The sequence below is a fragment of the Cydia strobilella genome, chromosome 8 (assembly GCF_947568885.1).
Source record: "Cydia strobilella chromosome 8, ilCydStro3.1, whole genome shotgun sequence".
Classification (NCBI taxonomy): Eukaryota; Metazoa; Arthropoda; class Insecta; order Lepidoptera; family Tortricidae; genus Cydia; species Cydia strobilella.
Genome location: NC_086048.1, coordinates 11,190,328 through 11,213,181, shown reverse-complemented (window position 1 = coordinate 11,213,181; position 22,854 = coordinate 11,190,328). Strand labels below are relative to the sequence as shown.

General features: G+C 42.6%; 1 protein-coding gene across 3 annotated transcripts in view; it reads right to left on the bottom strand.

Moving 5' to 3' along the window:
* LOC134743627 (nuclear factor NF-kappa-B p100 subunit) overlaps positions 1-22,854 on the bottom strand; it is a 53,362-nt gene that overhangs the window by 2,468 nt on the left and 28,040 nt on the right. Inside the window, exons 6-20 of one of the 3 annotated variants that reach the window (XM_063677199.1) lie at positions 17,577-17,681; positions 15,042-15,153; positions 14,499-14,689; positions 14,043-14,089; positions 13,491-13,553; positions 12,862-13,081; positions 12,499-12,578; positions 11,950-12,081; positions 10,714-10,823; positions 9,187-9,362; positions 7,781-7,918; positions 6,875-7,077; positions 6,247-6,357; positions 5,784-5,936; positions 5,291-5,458 (exon numbers count right to left, since the gene is read on the bottom strand). In XM_063677199.1, the coding sequence (XP_063533269.1) occupies positions 5,291-5,458; positions 5,784-5,936; positions 6,247-6,357; positions 6,875-7,077; positions 7,781-7,918; positions 9,187-9,362; positions 10,714-10,823; positions 11,950-12,081; positions 12,499-12,578; positions 12,862-13,081; positions 13,491-13,553; positions 14,043-14,089; positions 14,499-14,689; positions 15,042-15,153; positions 17,577-17,681 (2,009 nt within the window). Of the gene's footprint in view, positions 1-5,290; positions 5,459-5,783; positions 5,937-6,246; positions 6,358-6,711; positions 7,078-7,780; positions 7,919-9,186; positions 9,363-10,713; positions 10,824-11,949; positions 12,082-12,498; positions 12,579-12,861; positions 13,082-13,490; positions 13,554-14,042; positions 14,090-14,498; positions 14,690-15,041; positions 15,154-17,576; positions 17,682-22,854 lie in introns of those variants that run through there. The other 2 variants (XM_063677197.1, XM_063677198.1) reach the window with 2 other exon arrangements.

Sequence of the window (22,854 nt, the reverse complement as noted above, 5' to 3'; positions counted from 1 at the left end):
AAAAGACTACACGATTTAGAAGTGTCTCTTTATTGAAAACACTTCAAAAATAAGCCACAGCAAATATGTAATAATTGAAGGCATGTTTACAAAAACAACATAACTACACTAGACATGAATTTACAGGAAACGAAAAAAACTAAATGTCTTCTTATATATTAGTTATTGGACATAAACATTGTATAGGTGATTTTAGTAAGTGGCCAATAGTTCCGAAATATATGATTACACATTTCAAAGACCAGTATTTTTGGAAAAAAATTGAAAAATAAGTTCGTCACTTATGCTGTTTTTGTAAAATTTTGTTAGTTATGTTTTTTTTGTTAGAAAATAAAACAAGTTTTTATATAAATTATGTTTTGTATTCTATCAGAGGTACAGATTTATCTTACTTAACTAGTGGATTTATTTTAATCCTCAAATCCGCTGCTGTTGTCAAAACAATGTAGATATGTAGTTTTTGTAAAATAGGTATATTTTTGGGGACTGATTTTGGATAATTGGGGTCATTTTTGGACACTATCTTTTGCTCTACGTGTAGAATTGTAGATCCTGCTTAGACGTATGCTATGATACCAAAAACTCAAATCCGCAAAAAATGTTAGTTATGTTGTTTTTGTAAACATGCCTACAATTATATAGCATATATGTTCATCAAAAATCACGCTGGCTAAGTGCTTTAATCGAAAACGCTGCCCAATCCGTTGGAGATATAACAACACAATGTATAGTGGAATTGTTTCTTTTTCATTGGTCTACAATAAAGTCCGCGATGGTGTATGTCTATCTTTTAAGGATCTTACTATACCCATTCTTATCTTCTACAAAAATATTTCATAATTAATATGTGGTATTTGCAAAGCTATTTACACGGATACAGTGTTAATAATTATCAAATTAAATACGTTAGTTACATTAAGCATTTCATACAGATTACAATGGTCCCTTACACGATACAATTTAAATTAATATCTCAGGAGTAATCGTAAGTTAAAGTTCCATTTCGAGCCATATAACTTGTATGAATTGTTAGACGCTAACTTCCGTTAGTTACCAATGTTTACCACCTTATGCGCTGTGATCGCTTTAGTTACCTCCACCATGTACTTCGGACGGTGGCAATAGTGTCGCAGTACAGACAGTACAGTACCTTCAGCTGCGCCAGCAGGGTGCGGGTGGGGCTGGGCGTGTTCTCGTACCAGTTGGCGAGCGCTTCGTGCCGCAGTACAGACAGTACAGTACCTTCAGCTGCGCCAGCAGGGTGCGGGTGGGGCTGGGCGTGTTCTCGTACCAGTTGGCGAGCGCGTCGTGCCGCAGTACAGACAGTACAGTACCTTCAGCTGCGCCAGCAGGGTGCGGGTGGGGCTGGGCGTGTTCTCGTACCAGTTGGCGAGCGCGTCGTGCCGCAGTTCAGACAGTACAGTACTTTCAGCTGCGCCAGCAGGGTGCGGGTGGGGCTGGGCGTGTTCTCGTACCAGTTGGCGAGCGCGTCGTGCCGCAGTACAGACAGTACAGTACCTTCAGCTGCGCCAGCAGGGTGCGGGTGGGGCTGGGCGTGTTCTCGTACCAGTTGGCGAGCGCGTCGTGCCGCAGTACAGACAGTACAGTACCTTCAGCTGCGCCAGCAGGGTGCGGGTGGGGCTGGGCGTGTTCTCGTACCAGTTGGCGAGCGCTTCGTGCCGCAGTACAGACAGTACAGTACCTTCAGCTGCGCCAGCAGGGTGCGGGTGGGGCTGGGCGTGTTCTCGTACCAGTTGGCGAGCGCGTCGTGCCGCAGTACAGACAGTACAGTACCTTCAGCTGCGCCAGCAGGGTGCGGGTGGGGCTGGGCGTGTTCTCGTACCAGTTGGCGAGCGCGTCGTGCCGCAGTTCAGACAGTACAGTACTTTCAGCTGCGCCAGCAGGGTGCGGGTGGGGCTGGGCGTGTTCTCGTACCAGTTGGCGAGCGCGTCGTGCCGCAGTACAGACAGTACAGTACCTTCAGCTGCGCCAGCAGGGTGCGGGTGGGGCTGGGCGTGTTCTCGTACCAGTTGGCGAGCGCTTCGTGCCGCAGTACAGACAGTACAGTACCTTCAGCTGCGCCAGCAGGGTGCGGGTGGGGCTGGGCGTGTTCTCGTACCAGTTGGCGAGCGCGTCGTGCCGCAGTACAGACAGTACAGTACCTTCAGCTGCGCCAGCAGGGTGCGGGTGGGGCTGGGCGTGTTCTCGTACCAGTTGGCGAGCGCGTCGTGCCGCAGTACAGACAGTACAGTACCTTCAGCTGCGCCAGCAGGGTGCGGGTGGGGCTGGGCGTGTTCTCGTACCAGTTGGCGAGCGCGTCGTGCCGCAGTTCAGACAGTACAGTACTTTCAGCTGCGCCAGCAGGGTGCGGGTGGGGCTGGGCGTGTTCTCGTACCAGTTGGCGAGCGCGTCGTGCCGCAGTACAGACAGTACAGTACCTTCAGCTGCGCCAGCAGGGTGCGGGTGGGGCTGGGCGTGTTCTCGTACCAGTTGGCGAGCGCGTCGTGCCGCAGTACAGACAGTACAGTACCTTCAGCTGCGCCAGCAGGGTGCGGGTGGGGCTGGGCGTGTTCTCGTACCAGTTGGCGAGCGCGTCGTGCCGCAGTTCAGACAGTACAGTACTTTCAGCTGCGCCAGCAGGGTGCGGGTGGGGCTGGGCGTGTTCTCGTACCAGTTGGCGAGCGCGTCGTGCCGCAGTACAGACAGTACAGTACCTTCAGCTGCGCCAGCAGGGTGCGGGTGGGGCTGGGCGTGTTCTCGTACCAGTTGGCGAGCGCGTCGTGCCGCAGTACAGACAGTACAGTACCTTCAGCTGCGCCAGCAGGGTGCGGGTGGGGCTGGGCGTGTTCTCGTACCAGTTGGCGAGCGCGTCGTGCCGCAGTACAGACAGTACAGTACCTTCAGCTGCGCCAGCAGGGTGCGGGTGGGGCTGGGCGTGTTCTCGTACCAGTTGGCGAGCGCGTCGTGCCGCAGTACAGACAGTACAGTACCTTCAGCTGCGCCAGCAGGGTGCGGGTGGGGCTGGGCGTGTTCTCGTACCAGTTGGCGAGCGCGTCGTGCCGCAGTTCAGACAGTACAGTACTTTCAGCTGCGCCAGCAGGGTGCGGGTGGGGCTGGGCGTGTTCTCGTACCAGTTGGCGAGCGCGTCGTGCCGCAGTACAGACAGTACAGTACCTTCAGCTGCGCCAGCAGGGTGCGGGTGGGGCTGGGCGTGTTCTCGTACCAGTTGGCGAGCGCGTCGTGCCGCAGTACAGACAGTACAGTACCTTCAGCTGCGCCAGCAGGGTGCGGGTGGGGCTGGGCGTGTTCTCGTACCAGTTGGCGAGCGCGTCGTGCCGCAGTTCAGACAGTACAGTACTTTCAGCTGCGCCAGCAGGGTGCGGGTGGGGCTGGGCGTGTTCTCGTACCAGTTGGCGAGCGCGTCGTGCCGCAGTACAGACAGTACAGTACCTTCAGCTGCGCCAGCAGGGTGCGGGTGGGGCTGGGCGTGTTCTCGTACCAGTTGGCGAGCGCGTCGTGCCGCAGTACAGACAGTACAGTACCTTCAGCTGCGCCAGCAGGGTGCGGGTGGGGCTGGGCGTGTTCTCGTACCAGTTGGCGAGCGCGTCGTGCCGCAGTACAGACAGTACAGTACCTTCAGCTGCGCCAGCAGGGTGCGGGTGGGGCTGGGCGTGTTCTCGTACCAGTTGGCGAGCGCGTCGTGCCGCAGTACAGACAGTACAGTACCTTCAGCTGCGCCAGCAGGGTGCGGGTGGGGCTGGGCGTGTTCTCGTACCAGTTGGCGAGCGCGTCGTGCCGCAGTACAGACAGTACAGTACCTTCAGCTGCGCCAGCAGGGTGCGGGTGGGGCTGGGCGTGTTCTCGTACCAGTTGGCGAGCGCGTCGTGCCGCAGTACAGACAGTACAGTACCTTCAGCTGCGCCAGCAGGGTGCGGGTGGGGCTGGGCGTGTTCTCGTACCAGTTGGCGAGCGCGTCGTGCCGCAGTACAGACAGTACAGTACCTTCAGCTGCGCCAGCAGGGTGCGGGTGGGGCTGGGCGTGTTCTCGTACCAGTTGGCGAGCGCGTCGTGCCGCAGTACAGACAGTACAGTACCTTCAGCTGCGCCAGCAGGGTGCGGGTGGGGCTGGGCGTGTTCTCGTACCAGTTGGCGAGCGCGTCGTGCCGCAGTACAGACAGTACAGTACCTTCAGCTGCGCCAGCAGGGTGCGGGTGGGGCTGGGCGTGTTCTCGTACCAGTTGGCGAGCGCGTCGTGCCGCAGTACAGACAGTACAGTACCTTCAGCTGCGCCAGCAGGGTGCGGGTGGGGCTGGGCGTGTTCTCGTACCAGTTGGCGAGCGCGTCGTGCCGCAGTACAGACAGTACAGTACCTTCAGCTGCGCCAGCAGGGTGCGGGTGGGGCTGGGCGTGTTCTCGTACCAGTTGGCGAGCGCGTCGTGCCGCAGTACAGACAGTACAGTACCTTCAGCTGCGCCAGCAGGGTGCGGGTGGGGCTGGGCGTGTTCTCGTACCAGTTGGCGAGCGCGTCGTGCCGCAGTACAGACAGTACAGTACCTTCAGCTGCGCCAGCAGGGTGCGGGTGGGGCTGGGCGTGTTCTCGTACCAGTTGGCGAGCGCGTCGTGCCGCAGTACAGACAGTACAGTACCTTCAGCTGCGCCAGCAGGGTGCGGGTGGGGCTGGGCGTGTTCTCGTACCAGTTGGCGAGCGCGTCGTGCCGCAGTACAGACAGTACAGTACCTTCAGCTGCGCCAGCAGGGTGCGGGTGGGGCTGGGCGTGTTCTCGTACCAGTTGGCGAGCGCGTCGTGCCGCAGTACAGACAGTACAGTACCTTCAGCTGCGCCAGCAGGGTGCGGGTGGGGCTGGGCGTGTTCTCGTACCAGTTGGCGAGCGCGTCGTGCCGCAGTACAGACAGTACAGTACCTTCAGCTGCGCCAGCAGGGTGCGGGTGGGGCTGGGCGTGTTCTCGTACCAGTTGGCGAGCGCGTCGTGCCGCAGTACAGACAGTACAGTACCTTCAGCTGCGCCAGCAGGGTGCGGGTGGGGCTGGGCGTGTTCTCGTACCAGTTGGCGAGCGCGTCGTGCCGCAGTACAGACAGTACAGTACCTTCAGCTGCGCCAGCAGGGTGCGGGTGGGGCTGGGCGTGTTCTCGTACCAGTTGGCGAGCGCGTCGTGCCGCAGTACAGACAGTACAGTACCTTCAGCTGCGCCAGCAGGGTGCGGGTGGGGCTGGGCGTGTTCTCGTACCAGTTGGCGAGCGCGTCGTGCCGCAGTACAGACAGTACAGTACCTTCAGCTGCGCCAGCAGGGTGCGGGTGGGGCTGGGCGTGTTCTCGTACCAGTTGGCGAGCGCGTCGTGCCGCAGCCGCGCCGCCAGGGCGCGCCACGCGCCCGACTTGTCCAGTACCGCGGCTACCTCGGCGCCGTATAGAGATAGGCCGCTCAGGCATGACTCGTCCTGTACACAAAACACTAGTGTAAAAATCGTACAGTCAACATTGGAAATAAATAACCTATGTCAAAAATCCCCGAATCTTTGGCCTTATCAGATCCGTATCACGATCTTTACCAAACTTTATGAAATTATATATGTCGCCGAGGCCCGAAATCTGTCTCATTGAAGATTGAAACGAGAAAATTCAAGTGTGTTTAAAGTATATCGTACCTATATACCCCCTCATCGGCCGACTCGTACTTATCCTCCGGCTCGGACTTGACGTCGGTGTCGCAGTCGAGCCGTGTCTTGTCGCGCGACAAGTGACTCTATGTCGAGTATATCTCACCTCTTCATCGGCCGACTCGTATTCATCCTCCGGCTCGGACTTGACGTCGGCGTCGCAGTCGAGGAGGGCCGCTAGCGCGGCGCGCAGCTCCCGTTTGTCGCGTGATAAATTCCATGCGGACTCCGTATGTGGCTCGTTCGTGTAAGGATCCGCCTATAAACATAAATGTTCAGTAAGAGAACAATGATAAATTCGGTGAGTAAACTGTTGATTTAGATGAAATTTGGTATACAAAAAGTTTGATTCCCGGGGAAGGATATAGTATAGTTTGTTTTTGGTAATACTACGCACATGAAGTCGCGGGCCGAAGCTAATATTTGATAAATTGCATCGCCACACGTCTGTAGCGGCGCACAGTGCTTGCAAAAAAGTCTAGACGTTTTATCATACTTCCGTGATTTTCAGAAATAGATAGAAAAGATTAAATGTAATAAATACCACACTAGAAAAGATTAATAATTACCTTTCTCTCAATGAGCAATTTCATAAATTCGATGGTGTTTTCTCTGATTTCGCCGCCGCACACGATTTGGAGGGCCGTGTAGCCACGGCTGTCCACAGCGTCGATGTCACTCTGAAATTAATACAAACATGAGTTGGGTTAAAACTACTGGTGACAAAAAAAAACCATAGATTAAAAATGGAATTTTTCTTCATATGAATTCAGTAAAAATGGTGTATTATTGAGTAATATTGTAACCTATCGTGCGCGGCGCGTCATCGTGAACCTTGTCTGAATGCATGAAGGTTTGATATTGGACTGAAGCCGCGCGCGTCAATTTGACGTCTTTAGCGGTCAAAATATACAGTTAATGTGATGGTATCAGGCAAAAATTTGACGGCACTCCGCATTAAGTGCCTTGTGACTGGCCCCGTGTTGGAGTAATTTTATGGGCTGCTGTGTATACCGTAGTATCACGTGTGCTACCTCGGGCATGTGGTCCAAGAGCACCCTAGCGAGAGCCAAGCGGTCGTCGTAAGCGGTGAGGTGGAGCGGCGTGCGGCCCTCCGCGTCTCGCGCGTTGTGGCTGGCCCCGTGATGTAGGAGTAATCTTATGGGCTGCTATATACAGTAGTATCACGTATGCTACCTCGGGCATGTGGTCCAAGAGCACCCTAGCGAGAGCCAAGCGGTCGTCGTAAGCGGTGAGGTGGAGCGGCGTGCGGCCCTCCGCGTCTCGCGCGTTGTGGCTGGCCCCGTGTTGCAGGAGTAGTGTTATGGAGTGCTTGGCTGCCTCGATGTCGGATGGCTCGGTGCCCGGGACTACGGCTAAGTGAAGGGCCGTTTGTTTTTCTGTGGAATGGAAGCTTTTGTTTAGAACGTTTTGTCTATTTTTGTATTCGTATATTCAACAATTCCAGGAGCAAGAAAAACGAAGGTCAATAATAAATCCATTATGTAATAATTAACCGATATAATTTTGGGTACAATTAGGTAGGGCAGTTTGTGAATTGAGTAAGTCAATATCAAAGTTGGGTTTTATTATGACTTTTCGTTACCTAATTCATGTTAGTATTTTTTATTATATATTTTCGATTCCCTAGAGTAAGATTGTCTTATATTTCGCCATGGTCGCCTACCATTAGGACCGTATTTTATTAAAGGGGCTTCTAAACGGGCCGTATTTTCACTGCAATATGTGGCCGGCAGCTATTGGTGTCCCTCTCTTACTCACATGTTAGAGAGACACCAATAGTTGCCGGCCACATATTCCAGTGAATATATGGCCCGTCTACAGGCTTCTTAAGCTCGAAGTTACTGTTTATCAAGATTACTGCAAGCCACCATTACTAATAGCTATATTAATGCGGTTGACCAAAGGACAAAGGGCATGCCATAAGTGAATCTGTGCGAAATCTGAAAAAAAAAATTACAAGCCAAAACTCGCTAGGGAAAGATTCACTTAGCTTATCCTGGCATGACCTTTTACTATAGAATGTAGCTTGTTCAGACTTTTTTACACGTCCAAGAGACCAGAAAAGCTCGCAATTCTCACCTTTGTTGACGGCGTTGAGGTCGCACGGCACTTTGTTCTTCTTGATGGCGTCGAGTAAAGGCTGCATGCAGACGCCGCACTGCGCGGCGTAATGCACTGCGTTATTGCCGTCCTGGTCGCCCAGCATTGGGTCCACACCTGGACAAGTTAATATTGGTTAGGTGGGGTCGTAAAGACAGAAAATTAGAAGGGAACAAAAGATATGACGCGCCGCGCGAAACTTGCGACGGAAGACATGGCTATCGCACGGGTTTATACCTTTTATCTCAATTACTATGAAAATATCCTTCAGCCTTCTTCAAAATAAAATTAAATTAAATAGCCTTCTTGAGCTTACTGTGGGACTTAGTCAATCTGTGTAAGAATGTCCTATAATATTTATTTATTTTTTAAATAGTTTTGTTTAATATTTTGCTCCTCAGGTCCCTCGGTTATATAACTAGCTATTTTATACGCAAGCTATTTTAAACGATATACAATTAAAAACAAATGAAAATTAGACAATTTTCGTTTTTAGGGTTCCGTACCCAAAGAGTAAAAACGGGACCCTATTACTAAGACTCCGCTGTCCGTCTGTCTGTGCCTGTCACCAGGCTGTATCTCATCAACCGTGATAGCTAGACAGTGGAAATTTTGACAGATGATGTATTTCTGTTGCCGCTATAACAACAAATACTAAAAAGTACGGAACCCTCGGTGGGCGAGTCCACCTCGCACTTGTCCGGTTATTATTTCTTTTGAGCCAACTAACCTACCTAAGGACTACTACTACCTAAGGATTTGGTTGGATTCTGCCCTTGCAAATACATATAGTCTAGTTTCCGTATGAATTTGCCCTTGTAGCATTTGCCCTTGATTAAGACATGTAATAATTTAATATAAAAACTATATTTTGCATTCCCTATTAATTATTGTTTCATCGATATCTGCTAATTATGCAAAGCAGAGTTTGAAAAATGTATTAAATATAATTGCAGATTTTTATTTTTAGGTGTACCGCCTAGAGCTCTTACAGTTGAAGTCGTTACGACGTTCCCTAAGACGTGGAAACAAAGAATAAGAGGCGGTATTTCAATCGTTCCCTTAATTTAAATTATAAGTAGTTTCGTTTACAAACGGCTGTATTTAGTATAATAAATATAATAATATTATAGATGCAAGAAACCATCTAATTTGGGGCATTTTCTATGAAAAGGGACCTTATTGAAGATGGCGCTTACGCCGCACAGCATCGCGCGGCATTGTGTTCATATCGGAGCATCGTTTATAATGGCGTAAGCGCCATCGACAATAAGGTCCCTTTTTATAGAAAATACCACATTTTAGCACTTGTCAAGAAAAAATACTTACATACATAATAATACTTACCTACAAATATGCACGATTGATAATAGAAAATATCATACCGTTGGCTATGATGATGGTCACCAACTGAGAAAGGTCGTTGACGATAGCCAAGTGTAGAATCGTCTGCTCGAGATCATTGGCGCGATTTAGGAGATGGTGCATTTTCATAGAGTGCAGTAATTTCACTATGTATTCGAAACTGCCTCTATTGTTGCATAAGCTCATGTGAAGGAATCTGGAACAAATGTGTATAAATTACTACCTTCGGCCCCGCAACTTCGTCTGCGTGGAATGATGATTTTAAAAAAAAACTAACCTACTTCCCGTCCCGTCCCGTCCTTCCCGGGGTCTCAAGTTACTTTCGCATTTATAATATTATAAATATAATATTGTAGGGATAGTAGATAGGACATGGTAAATACGGATTTTTATAGATAGTTGAAGGCTGTACAATTGCGGCTCTTCAAACCAGGGACCGGCCCGCTATCCCTTATCGGGGTATTATAAGGTTATTGCATAAGGCTTAACTCACCATACCCTTTGCCAGACGAAACCCTTTGTTTTGGTTTTAAAAACCCTTATATAAAGCTACCACATTTGAGTAATCGGTAGCCCAAATACCCTTACAAAACCCTTATCATCCGCTCACCAATACCTTGCATATTGCTTATAAGGGTTAGCCTTATAAAGGGCTTCCCTTTTAGCATATAAGCGTGCTAATTTAAGTCGTCTATCTTGTTCATAAAGCACACATTACTTTGAATCCGAGCGATCGTCGGCGGCGACGGCGGCGTTCTTTGACTAGGCAAGTATTTTCTTTCCTTTTCATACCCTACCGTAGATGTATACTAATCCTGTCTCTTTCACGCAAAGGGAAACCTTTATAAAAAGCGCTTAAAGATAAGGGTAACCCTTATTAAGAGCTAGCCTTATTTTTGGTTAGCTTTTCGGTAAGGGTTAGTCAAAGGTAAGGGTATGAATGGGCTTGCAGTTCAAAAGGGAAAGTCTTTCAATGTGTTAGCCGTGTTTAAGTGTCGCCCATTGAAAGGGTTTTATCACGGAAAGGGTTGTCCGGTCCCTGCTTCAAACCACCCAAAAAATTAACACATACTGTTCTTAGACTACTAGGAACAGCATTTGCGGCTCTTTAAAATTCCAAAAACGAGTGATTTCTATTTCGATTGACTCTTCTTCGCAAAAGTTTGCTGACCCCTAGGACAGGCAATCAAGCTCGGATTTAATATACAGTAGGGTATACTTTCCTACCTACCTACTTAGTCAAATCAGTTTCTTTTTTCCAACTGTCAAAACTAGCTACTATGGAATTTACATATATGAAAACTGCACAAGTGACGTCACGGTCAAGTTACCTACTTTTTTTAGTTCTATCCGATTTATTGAATAGACATTGTGTTAAAAATAACTGCTGTCTACGTTTTTCTATTAATTATCTGGTGTTTTATTTCGTGCATGGTGTGAAATATTTTATTTTAAATACAGCCATCATCCCTATTATGTCAGATGTTTTATGGACAATAAGACTTTCTGCCCCAACTAGTGAATAAAAAAAAGCAAGTTGTACTCACGTGTCTCCGTTGGAAAGGCGCCTCGCAAACAGTCTCTCAAGTTTTTCTTTCACCACTTGCTTGTTGAAAGTAGACTTGTTTCGTATGTGATCGCAGATCTCCTTTACTAACTGAAATATTAACACTTTTAGTAGATATTAATCGTTACAAATCAAATGGAATGACTTCGGTTTAATTCGTGTTTTAAAACCATCTCTCTGGGTTACTATTTAAAATCATAGTTTTATAATAATTTAATTATACTAGGTTTTTAGCATTAGAAAGAGCTCCACCGAAGTAAGCGTTCAGTTTTCATCTCTTTAATTGTTAATAATAATGGAATCATCTTATGTAGTACACACGGCCTTATGTAAGATGACCGAATGTGAATATTAAGGTTATAGCCGCGCGCGTCAGTTGACGTCTTGAGCGGACAATTAAGAAATGATCTTAAGTAACATCGGTCATCTTAATAAATCCAACTATACAACATTAATTTCATCTAACTGTGTTTATGATGTCTCCTGGATGACGAGACAGAATAACAAAACGAAATACACCCACTAACGTAAAATTAACACAAAAAACAATGCTTCGGAACGTGCAAGCAACCAATAAGATTAGAGATGTGCCGAATACGGAGTTTGCCAAATACGTATATTCGGCCGAATGTTCGGTTCAGATCTTACCGAACCGAATATTCAGCCGAACCATTTGAAAACGCTTCATTTAGGTACATTAGCAGTTAAAGTAAAAGATGAATCGCTCCCTAGGCAATTCCCTAGAAACAAACCCATTAAAAGGCAAGGGACACTCAAAACATTTTTCAACGCTCTCCAAATAATCAAAACATTCATAGATTCAACATATTTCATCATGTGTTTCAATGAAAATGTAACTTGATGAAAGGGAGTAAGTATTAAAAGTTGTGGAGGAGCTTATTTGCATTTTTTGTTAGTGTTGCAACAAGACAAACAACATTCTAACATAAATGTTACGTAACCTAGGTTAATCATATGTAATTATTTGTAGCCTAAGACAAAAAATATTTGCCGAATATTCGGCACTTTTAAACGAATAATTCAGCCGAATACGAACATCGGAAAACATACCGAATAATTACCAAATATTCGGCCCATCTCTAAATAAGATTAAGTTATCGAAAAAACAAATGCACATCCAAAAATCTCAGTCCGTATAGGGTGTCGGGATGAAACAAGCTTCCATGCTTATTTCTTCCCGTTTTTTTATACTTACTTTCTTAACCTCCGATCCGTGTTCGGGCGAGTAGACGGCGGTATATTCGCTCGGCTTGTCCGTTGTATTGTGGGTCTTCACTTGCGAACGGGCGCCCTGTTGCTGTACTTTCGTTTTGCGTTGGAGTATACGCTGAAATATGTATACATTATGAATATTTTTTTACCCTACGTCGGTGGCAAACAAGCATACGGCCCGCCTGATGGTAAGCGGTCACCGTAGCCTATGGACGTCTGCAACTCCAGAGGTGTTAAATGCGCGTTGCCGACCCTAACACCCCGCACCCTCGTTGAGCTCTTGCAACCTTATTCACCGGCAGGAACACAACACTTTGATTGCGGTTTTCTGTTAGGTGGAGGAACTTCCCCAGTTTGGCTCTGCTCTAGATCTGAAATGACATGCTGTGCCCTACCACACAAAGTGAGATGACATTCACAGTGCCCTCTTTTGGACGTAGTTTAAGGACATACCCGGGTCCAAAGATAAATAGGGTGATTAAAGATAAATAGGGTAGTAAAAACACCACTGTTTTTATATTGGTTAACTAACCTTTCCGCGTCCTGAATCCGCTTCCAAGCCGTCTTGCATAAAATCGGTCATTGATGGAGTCATGTACAGCTGGCAGAGTGCTGTAAACAACCGGATTTTTTGATTTAGAAAGAATAAAATAATTACAATTTTCAAATTGTTTTGATAGCTCAACTTGGCACAAGATTAATCTAGTATACTTGGCACAGTGTTATAGATGATTGATCAATGATCATAGGCGTAAAAATGAGTATTCGCCGAGTGAAATTGTCTGATCGAGGGCGGGTCTGCATTCTGCATGAGGCATCATAGGACTGTAGTACGGTTGAGTTGCAAAGCTTCATTTTGACATCAAATTATTTTTGTTCCGGATTGAGTACTAACCGGTAAAATCATCTCTCTGATCTGGTTCTAAATCAGCTCGTAGAAGGTTTGCAAACTCCGTAGAATTTAAACTAATTGCAGGCGGGTCTGCCTGCGGCATCATAGGGCTGACGGTGCAGTGCAGTTGCAACGGATTTTCGATTTTTTCTTGGTCACACGCCATCCCCATTAGTGCGTCGCCCAAGTTAGCGCTAGTTGTCGTTTCCATTATTACCGGAACCTAAAACAAATAAAATAGTTATAGGCTTCATTATGTCCCTTTAATTCTATTTTTTTTAAACCATGTCAAATAATGATAAATGTCAGTTGTACTAGTATTAGGATTGTGGGACGCTAGTGGTTAAAAGACTACATATTTAGGTTTTTTTTTTGTAAGAACATTGTGTTTTTACTCGTAGTTAATGTTCTTTTCGTAGAAAGCCAGTATATCCAGTACGGTTATGTTTCCGTTCTTGTCTACGTGACAGCATGATAAAATGTCGTCCGTCACTTTAGTTAACCGCGGTATTAAAATGTGACGGTTATTTTATCACGTAAATAAAGCCATCCATAATACGCCTACCGGTTATATTATAACCATCAATTTATGCAAATTTATTTATAGTAATTATATTTATGTTAATACTTACGGCATTAGGCATCATCAGATTCATCATGAAATCGTTTTCTGGAGTTGTCTTTTGAGGTTGTTGCTAAAAATAAAATAAAAATAATATTCGCTCCGTGCAAAGCGGGTGGTGGGGGAAGCCGAAACGATCGCAGCGCTTGATGTGGCCAAAAATGGCGAGCTTGGTAGCAGTGTTTCTGTCAATTCCCATACTTCTCAGTTATTTTGTTCACGTTTTTAGCTTAAAAATAATCCTTACAACAACAACAACAAACAATAACGAAGAAAATTGACCGAATAATATAAAATACACAGATAATTCTTACTATTTTCAGTAAAGCAAAAACCAAGTGTATGTAACATTAAAAATGAAAAAAAATCCGCACATTGTTAAGTGCATTATAGTAAATATTTTTTTTAGGAATAATCTTTATTTTGTTGCGCTCATTACATTGCACGGTACCAATAATAAAATGAAAACGAAATAAATAAAATAGCCAAACCAAAATAATAATATTGTGTTTCTTTGACGACATAAAATAAATATAAAAACATTTTAAGTGTCCATACTTACATCGAACTCCATAACGGTGGCCGGTAAACCAAGACTTTTTATTGATCCTATAACAAAGATAAAAATAGTTACGTTACGCCGGGGGGGCGTTTAAGCTTCGGGCAAACTCGGCTCCGTTCGGCTCAGCATTGCTCCGAGCAATTGATAGGGTTGGCACAACTTGACGTCCCTTTGCGTGCAAGACCAGTTAGTCAAAATTAAAAAGTTAAAAACATTGCAGTCTCGAATGCCTCGATTTCGCGACAGCAATGTTGCATACAAATTCCACTATTTGTCAAGTTCCAAATTTAAATTTCGTTTCTTTAAAAAAACGTTTCTAACTCTAGCAAGATTGCGACAGTCTTTTGTTTTGCCGTGAAAATTCCGGGCTCTGCCGATGATAGACGATGATACTATCAACGATCATCGCCGATAGACAGGAGGCATTAGACATACTCTGGAGTACGTGGTAGTTACCTAAAGAGCCAGAGCTGCTGAAAGAGCTATACGGCGACTGCGTGTTAGCTTTCCGCTTCTTGTTCTTCGTAAACGGGTCTGCTTTATACGTGAACTCCTTGGGGTCGCTGCAGCGGCCGTCGGAAGGCCTCACTAGCTCTACGGACACTTTCACGTCGGACGTTATCTCCGGGTCCTTGTACGCTGGTGTCCTGAGTACAAAACATTTCTTTTGGCCTGTTTTTTACATTGATTAGTGTTAATTGCGAGTACATAAATTTGCTACCAAAGAGAATATATAGGATAGAGGATTAATGTCATAGTAAATTTTGTAGTCAGTATATTTACTGCCATCTATCGACACACGATTAAAACTAAAAATGAAAATGTATAAAAATACCAAAATGACGGCACAGCTATCCTAGAGAAACACAGCTTAAGCGCCGTCGACAATAAGGTCCCTTTTCATACTAAACTATTTTTACAGTAACTTGAAATTTTTGTTTAAAATATATTGCCTAGATAAAAAGGGTGGGTTCTTTCTTAAGACTAACTGGGATTTACCTGAATACGATAGCGTATTGATGGTGAACGTCGCTCTGCAGAAAGTGCGCTTTGGCCGACCAAATCTCTTCATTATTTTCGTTTCGTTCCACAAAGCGGATCTCTATGTTTTCTGAGAACAAAATCAACCATTTTAAAAACAAAACTTCCGTGAGACACATCGAGATATTTCGACACGTTTCACTCCATATCGAGGAGCATCATCGGGAGCACGCGTCGACGCAGATGATGCTTCTCAGTCCATACCATCACGACCATCTAGTTTCACTCCATAGTGAAGCATATCAAATTTCGACTTAAAATTACTTAGAATAAAACTCGTGATGGGAAGCACTTTACCGCAGTCTCAAAGCCCGTCAGTCATAATTCAAAGAACTAAAGCGAAGATTGAAATTAGGGTTTCAAGTATCGAGACATTTTAACCTACTTGGCTTTTTTACAAAGTAAGAAATATAGGGTACCCCTGGCGCAAAAAAGGACCTTTAAATGAATTGTAAAAAAACTGTCGTAACAACTTGAGTCGTGTTGCGTACGGAGAAGGTTGATATTTGACGGATAATTTTAGTAATTAAAATGATTCATAACAAATAATTTCAACTACTTCTAGAATTGACTAGAAACCACTTAGGACTCGTACCACTTACATAAATATTTACAGAAATCCTCGGGTTGCTTTTAAATATTTATAAAAAGGGTACATGTTAACTGTGTATACAGGATGGCTAAAAATAAGTGCATTCCTGTCGCCAGGGAGGTTTCGGGATTATACTAAGCAACTTTTACTATGGGACCAAACACGGTATCGCGAAAAAAACATTTACCCTCCCATAGAAAATGGACCAGCCAATATGTATGAAACAGCCAAATTTTTTTTCGCATATTCGTGATTGGTCCAATAGTAAAAGTTGCTCAGTATAATCCCAAAACCTCCCTGGCAACGGGAATGCACTTATTTTTTAGCTACCATGTCGTATATAGTAAGGAGAATCTGTATTGGTCTGTTTGCTAAAAGCTAAAACACTTGAATTGTTAAACCTATAAAATATCAATCTGCAATATTACAATACACGTACGTGCCTTTTTTGTACACAAATGAACTATTTATATATCAAATACGACAATGAAAACCACAATACATAATAAATTAGTAATAAGTATTATTATTATCAAATCACTACAACGAATTTACAATTAAACTCTTAAATACAATGATTATGTGAGACCTGTACTTATGTACCTTACCTAAGATGTTGAACAAATAAATGCTTTTGACTTTTGACTTTTTTTGAAAATTCTTCAGTACCAACTGTTGGACTTGAGCCTGTTTACACATAATATGTTGATTAATGTTTAGTGCAAGTTACATAGTATACATTTCTCACTTGCGTTTAGTAGACAATGTATCAACCCGCTCTAATCAATGTGTAAACAGGCCCTTATGCCGTCAGGTGAAAATGACTTAACGATTACAAAAAAGTTCATAATCAACGAGTAACGTTTCAATGCCTATCGATCGGTTTTCTATAAAGAATCAAAATGTAATACCTAGCTACTCTTTACATATTATAAACAAGTTCAGTGCGATTTGCCATTTGACTAATGAATATTTATTAATCTCCAGATTAAGTCATTAATGTCATTATACATAATACTATTTTAAATTATTAATGAAAGATTAAATTATGAAATTGCTAAATACTTTTAGGATTAAAGCTAGCAATCATTAACTAAATATTTTGACAACAATGAAATCAAATTAAAATAATAATTAATAGTTATTCTCCTCGTGCTAATGTTGATTTGATACCCGAGCAAGCGAAAGATTTCAAAAATGATTTGAAAATTGAGCGTTGTCAGGGTTTTAAGGCACGAGGGTTAAAGAAATTGCTACCGAGCGAAACACGAAATCATCACTTAAAAATGAGGAAATTACCCAATAATAGCATCTACATAATATATGTGATTATTTTGTCACTCTTGTGGATTGCTGGATTGTGTAACTTTTTCACCAGTTTTTGACGAAAAAAGAGAACCTTTACGAGCTGGTGTGGTGAAAAGTACTTTATTAAGCTTTAAATATTGGTTTATGACAGTGCTATTAAATCACCGATCGCATTTGTGTGAAGTCCAAGTGGCAATAAAAGTCTTAAAACGTTTCGCAATAAACAATAATGTATAGTTTATTTGACATCTGGCGACTGTGCGCGTGTCATTTTATGAATGGATATAACACTACCATTCATCATCAGTTACTATTACCCTAACAGTTGCGTAACTTGCGTAGTTTTAAAAAGTGCACTTGTTTTGTTTCTTATAAAAAGGGTTACAGGGTTATAAAAAATGTGCACTTGGAAAGGTCCGTAAAACGACGGTGATGAGGTCTTCTTTACCCAAACATTGTCTTTAAGATCATAGTAACGGTATATGAACCTTCGTGAAATGTTTGAACTATAAAATTAACAAAAAGGGCACAATTTTAAAAAGTATTTGTTTCTTTCATAAATGACTTAAGGATAATAAAAAACGTGCACTTACTCTTGTTGACTTTCTCCACTAGAATGTAAACGTCCTCGCCGCCTTTGGGACGGCCGTAGAACTTGCTTATACGGCATATCTTCAGGTCATTTGTTGCTGCGCTTTCTGGAAATAAATTAACAAGACTTATTACAATGGTGGTAAATATTCACAAGGCCCACCTGGTGGAAAGCGGTTATTAAAGGCCACAGAGTACACGGGCTTCGCGTGCGCTAAATGTTTAAGCTGTACACGCACACGTCGCGCGAGCGGTGTGCCGTCTCTTATAAGGATCTGTATAATACAACAACGTTCAACGCGCACTGGCACATCTACCCACACGGATCAGGTGTGCACAGGCCTTAAAGCGGGCCCTTTAAAAACATAAATGCTCCTTTTTTAAGTACCGATTACCTGTGATCTCTTAGGAAAACCCCGATTAAAGATATTTACCATAAACCTGGATAAGATTACTTATAAACTGAACAAGCTTTATGGTAAACGTTGTACCTCAACCATTTACAGATAATTAATCGGTAAGAATACAAAGAGCAAATCAAAATACACATATGTGTTTACCTGTAAACGTGAATGTGAATTGATAAAAGCTAGTGCTGCAATGCCATATTATGTCATCTGCGGGAATAATGATGACGATTCATGACGTCAAGCACGTTGATAACAGAATCACAGTTTAAATTAATACATTTTTGCAATAAAGATGTTCTTGACGGGAAATTGGCACTTTGACACAAAAGGTGCGTTTGCTAAGACTTATAAGACTAAAGATGGTGTTTTTTTTTTTTAATTTATTGTTATATAAAGAGAACATACATTAATTTCGTTACAAAAATTTCGCCAAACTGTGTAACAGTTTGTTGGCGGTGCGCTCTTATTATTATTTTATCTTACCTAATACGTACTTATTGATTACTGTGATTAAAATTACAACATTAAAAGTTAGTTTTATGCATAACAGATGCAATGCGCATGCATCCCTAGAGTGCATACTAGTATGTACTATCGGCCAAAGCCAGAGTCGACCACTTTCAAAACAGTATCGCTTGCAAACGTTGATTTTTGACTTGACCCGCCCCTAATTTGTTGACCAATGAGAAACAAAGATCCTTTTTTTTGTAAAGTAGCTGTCATTGTTTACAATCTTTACGTAGCTTGCACGTGTTTTGTCTAGTCTAGTCAGTTGCATCTTGCGCATCTAAAACGCACCACGTGTCTTAACCGTCGCAATTATGAATCACGGCAATTTGTCAACGTATGTGCGAAACCGTATAATTTCTTTAAGAGAAGAAGGATATAATATTAGTCAAATCTCGGAAGAATTACAAATTACGGTAAGTGAATATTTTTTTATTTATACAACTAACTACGCTGTGCAAAGATAAATAAAAAGTATTTATAGTATTATTAGGTTATTAAGATTTAGTTTTTTTTATTCATATATCCTGCTGTTTTAAGTTAAAAATTGGTTTTCAGTATACATGTGATCGATTACCTCACAATACTTCAACTACTTAATTATTAAAATTTTAAATAATATTATTCGTTGACTTATAGAGTAGAATTGTGTTATTTACATATACGCTTTATCACCTTGTAGCAGAAAACATTTTAGCTGTTTACATGGAGTGTTTAAACATGTAGTAGATATTAGTTCAATACGCAAAGGAGGGTTGCAAGCAACATATTTTGATCATTACATTTCTTTTTTTTAGAGAAATTCAGCACGCCGCTGGATTAAACGCTACGACGGAGAAGCAAGTTTAGAAAATCAACCCCGTCCCCAACCGCAACGCATTATTGCTGGCCAGCGTTTGGACCAACTGATCACCACCTATGAAGAGCATCCATTTACGCCTATTCGGCACTTTGCGGCGGCATTTGATTGTTCTCCGCAAACCGTGCGAAACGCTCTTCATAGGGTCGGCATCCACCACCGAAAGCCGGCAAAAAAAATTGTTTTGACAGATGTTCAAAAAGCAGCGCGCCTCAATTTCGCTCGAGATATGAGGGATTTTGATTTTTCACATGCCATATTTTCCGACGAGAAGTCTTTTAAGTCGAGCCAGGTGGGTCGCAAGAATTTATGGCGTGTGGATAATACACGATACGACCCGCGGAATGTAGTCCCATGTTTAGAGTCAGGAAGAGTTGTAGTTAACATGTGGGCGTGGATGAGTGCAGCTGGGCCGGGAGAGCTCGTATATTTACCCGAGAGGGCCAATGGCGCGAGTTATCTGGAGGTTCTGCAGGACACAATGGTGCCGTCAGTGAGGACAGTGTATCCGGAAGAAGACGTGCCTGAAGTAATATTCATACACGACAACTGCCCTATACACAAATGTCGCCTGGTGCAAAATTGGCTTCAACAGAAACCCAGTGGCATTAAAGCAATACCATGGCCCTCGCGCTCTCCGGATCTCAATCCCATTGAAAATCTTTGGTCCGTAATGGTTCAACGCTGGGATACGAGATCCGAAAGGACCAAAAACGCACTCGTCGCACATGTTAACGAGGTGTGGGACTCGTTGCGCGGATCAAATTTGTGCGAAAACCTTGTAGCCTCGATGCGGAGGAGATTGGATGCAGTCATAGACGCTGACGGGGCACTAACAAAATATTAACCGTGCTTTGCACAAAGCATTGAGGTAACTTTGTTTAAACAACGGTTAATATCAACGGTTAGTGGTTCATCGGTGTTTTACGCTATAGTCTTAAGTCACCTATGTTATTTACGTGTCAATATATTTATTTACGTTCATGCTAAAAATATTTGTTTAAAATGTCAGTTTTGTGTTATTGAGTATTAATTTGTTTTTTTTTTCTTGACGAACTTGAGACATGTGTTTGTTACCGACTGTCTTTCATGTGACCGTGTGTTGACTTTCATGTGTTGTTTACACTACGATTCATAAGAAAATTTGTGCAGTGGTTCATAGGTGTTAGTAATCTTGGCTGTAAGTATAAGTAATGTAGGGTTTAAGATCACTTAATTAATAACGTGTCAAGAAATTTAATTATGTGTATTTTTATATATAATTAGCATAAGTAGTATTATTAGATTAATTAGGTTAACTAGAATATATATTAGCTCAGGGTAAAATTTGGTTATATTTTGTTTCGAGTTGATGTTAATAGTGAGTGTGATAGTAACTTTAGTATAGTAACATAACTTAGTATAAGGGTATATAACTAAGTATAAGGCGAAAACAAGATACACTAGCTGATTCAATCTTACAAATTTTACAATATAATATTTTACGCCATTTATTCATTTTTTTATTCGACCCGATAATGCTCGATAGCAACGCAAAGGGCCCACATTGTATAGTGATTACGGTGTATCTGGGTTCTTTTTGCCGCCTTGCCCCGACTCGTAACCCATATTTTACTTGTTTAACCACATTTTAAGTTCGACACGCTGTAACAATCGGTATGATCAACACGTGCAATATGTTCACTTGGATTACTTGGATAGTTATAGATACAGTGATAATATGTGCTAGTGTGTGTTCTTCTTCAAATATTGTTGATTTATATTAATTTACTTTCTCTCATTTAATTTGGTGAAATTAATTAAATTAAATGTCATGTAAAATAAAAACAATATATATATAACTAAATAAGCCTACCCATTTCCTAATAAATAAAATCTTACATTTAAGACTTATATCTATAACCTATTTACTAATCGACTGAAGTACTGACATGTACTGAAGTAGGTCCATTTCCGCCACCGAGGGAAGACGATATTTTCATTGATATAGTAAATCTGAACCGTATTTCTGCATGGAATAGAGTCTACATAGCTCGCACATTTGCACGAGAAGAACCACTCTATGCAGCAATACGGTTGCAAAATGCCCCAATTGGTCAAGATTGATGCTAGTAGTATTCGCTCATTTTGGAGTTTTAGCGAAGGAAATGGTGGTGACACAAATAACGTAACGTTTACATTTATTAAGTCATCTACGGCCTGCTTATATTTAAGTAGGTATATTATTTAAGTTGTTTTTGTTAAGTATTATTGTTAATATTAGTCTAGTTTATATTATTCTTGTATATAATAAATGTATAAAAATAAATACTTTGTATTTTTTTTGTTGGACCAAATTACGTAAGAAAGTAACTCATTTATTTGATAATAAGTGTTATAAAATAAATATTAAAACTAAAACTAACTACAATTATAATAACTAAAGCTAAAAATTCAAAATACCTAACAAAAATTTGTGCCCTTGGTAGGGTGCCCATCACGCAGGCAGCGTTCCCGCGCTGGATTGCTATGATTTTACCATTTTTTGCTAGAACTAAATATTGATTATTTGATCAGCAAAGTAAAAAACGATATAAGACTTGCATCGTATAAAATTTCAGTAATCGAACTATTTGAGTACTTATGAACAGACGGGGTATAGTTAAAAAAATAGTCGCGGCTAATACTCGCGGCATTTTAGTTTGGTGTGAATCTATTGTCTCATATTTTTCTTTGACAGCATGCCGGCACTATAACTTGCCTAACATAGCAAACACCTGCAGAACAATTACGCCGTGCACCAATTACTGCTTGCCTGATGAATGCAGCCCGGACCTAATATTCGAAACCTAAGCAATAAACTAACCCAAATGGCAGTTTAATGCGTTCCAGATGCGTCTCTTTTTCTTAATAGTACGCAACAAAGTATTGCTGCGTAAATGCGAGCGCTTAGTTTTTTCTTTTGTCTCTCCTGAGTCCTTACTCCTTATCCTTAAACCTTGTCGGCTAGCTTTGAGATAGCTAATAACGTGAAATTTATCACAATACAATAGAATAAAAATAGTTTGCCGGGAGTAAAATAAAAATAGTCCATATAAAATGATTCAAATTTATTAATAACTTAAACATATACCTATCATGCAATACAGTAAATTAAAATAAATTAACCTATTCAAAAGTAAAATTAAGGTGTCGGCATGGTCGCTGTGACAACTGAAAATAAAAATTAATCGTTTAATGAAGATGATGGTGTGAACGTAGTAATAGGGTCCCGTTTTCACCCTTTGGCTACACAGGCTACACTACACGGTACACGGTAGCACGGCATTGAGGATCGGCCATAGATAAGTTTTCGAACGTAAAAAACTCAACACGGACCCCACCAGAATTATGCGGTTCTCATAAGATATTACATATTTGATATGAGAAACCACATATGTTTATCTTACCCTGTGTTCACATTCCTTCTTGACCATCTCTGTATGCTGGTTTGTATACAGGCTGGCTAAAAAATAAGTGCATTCC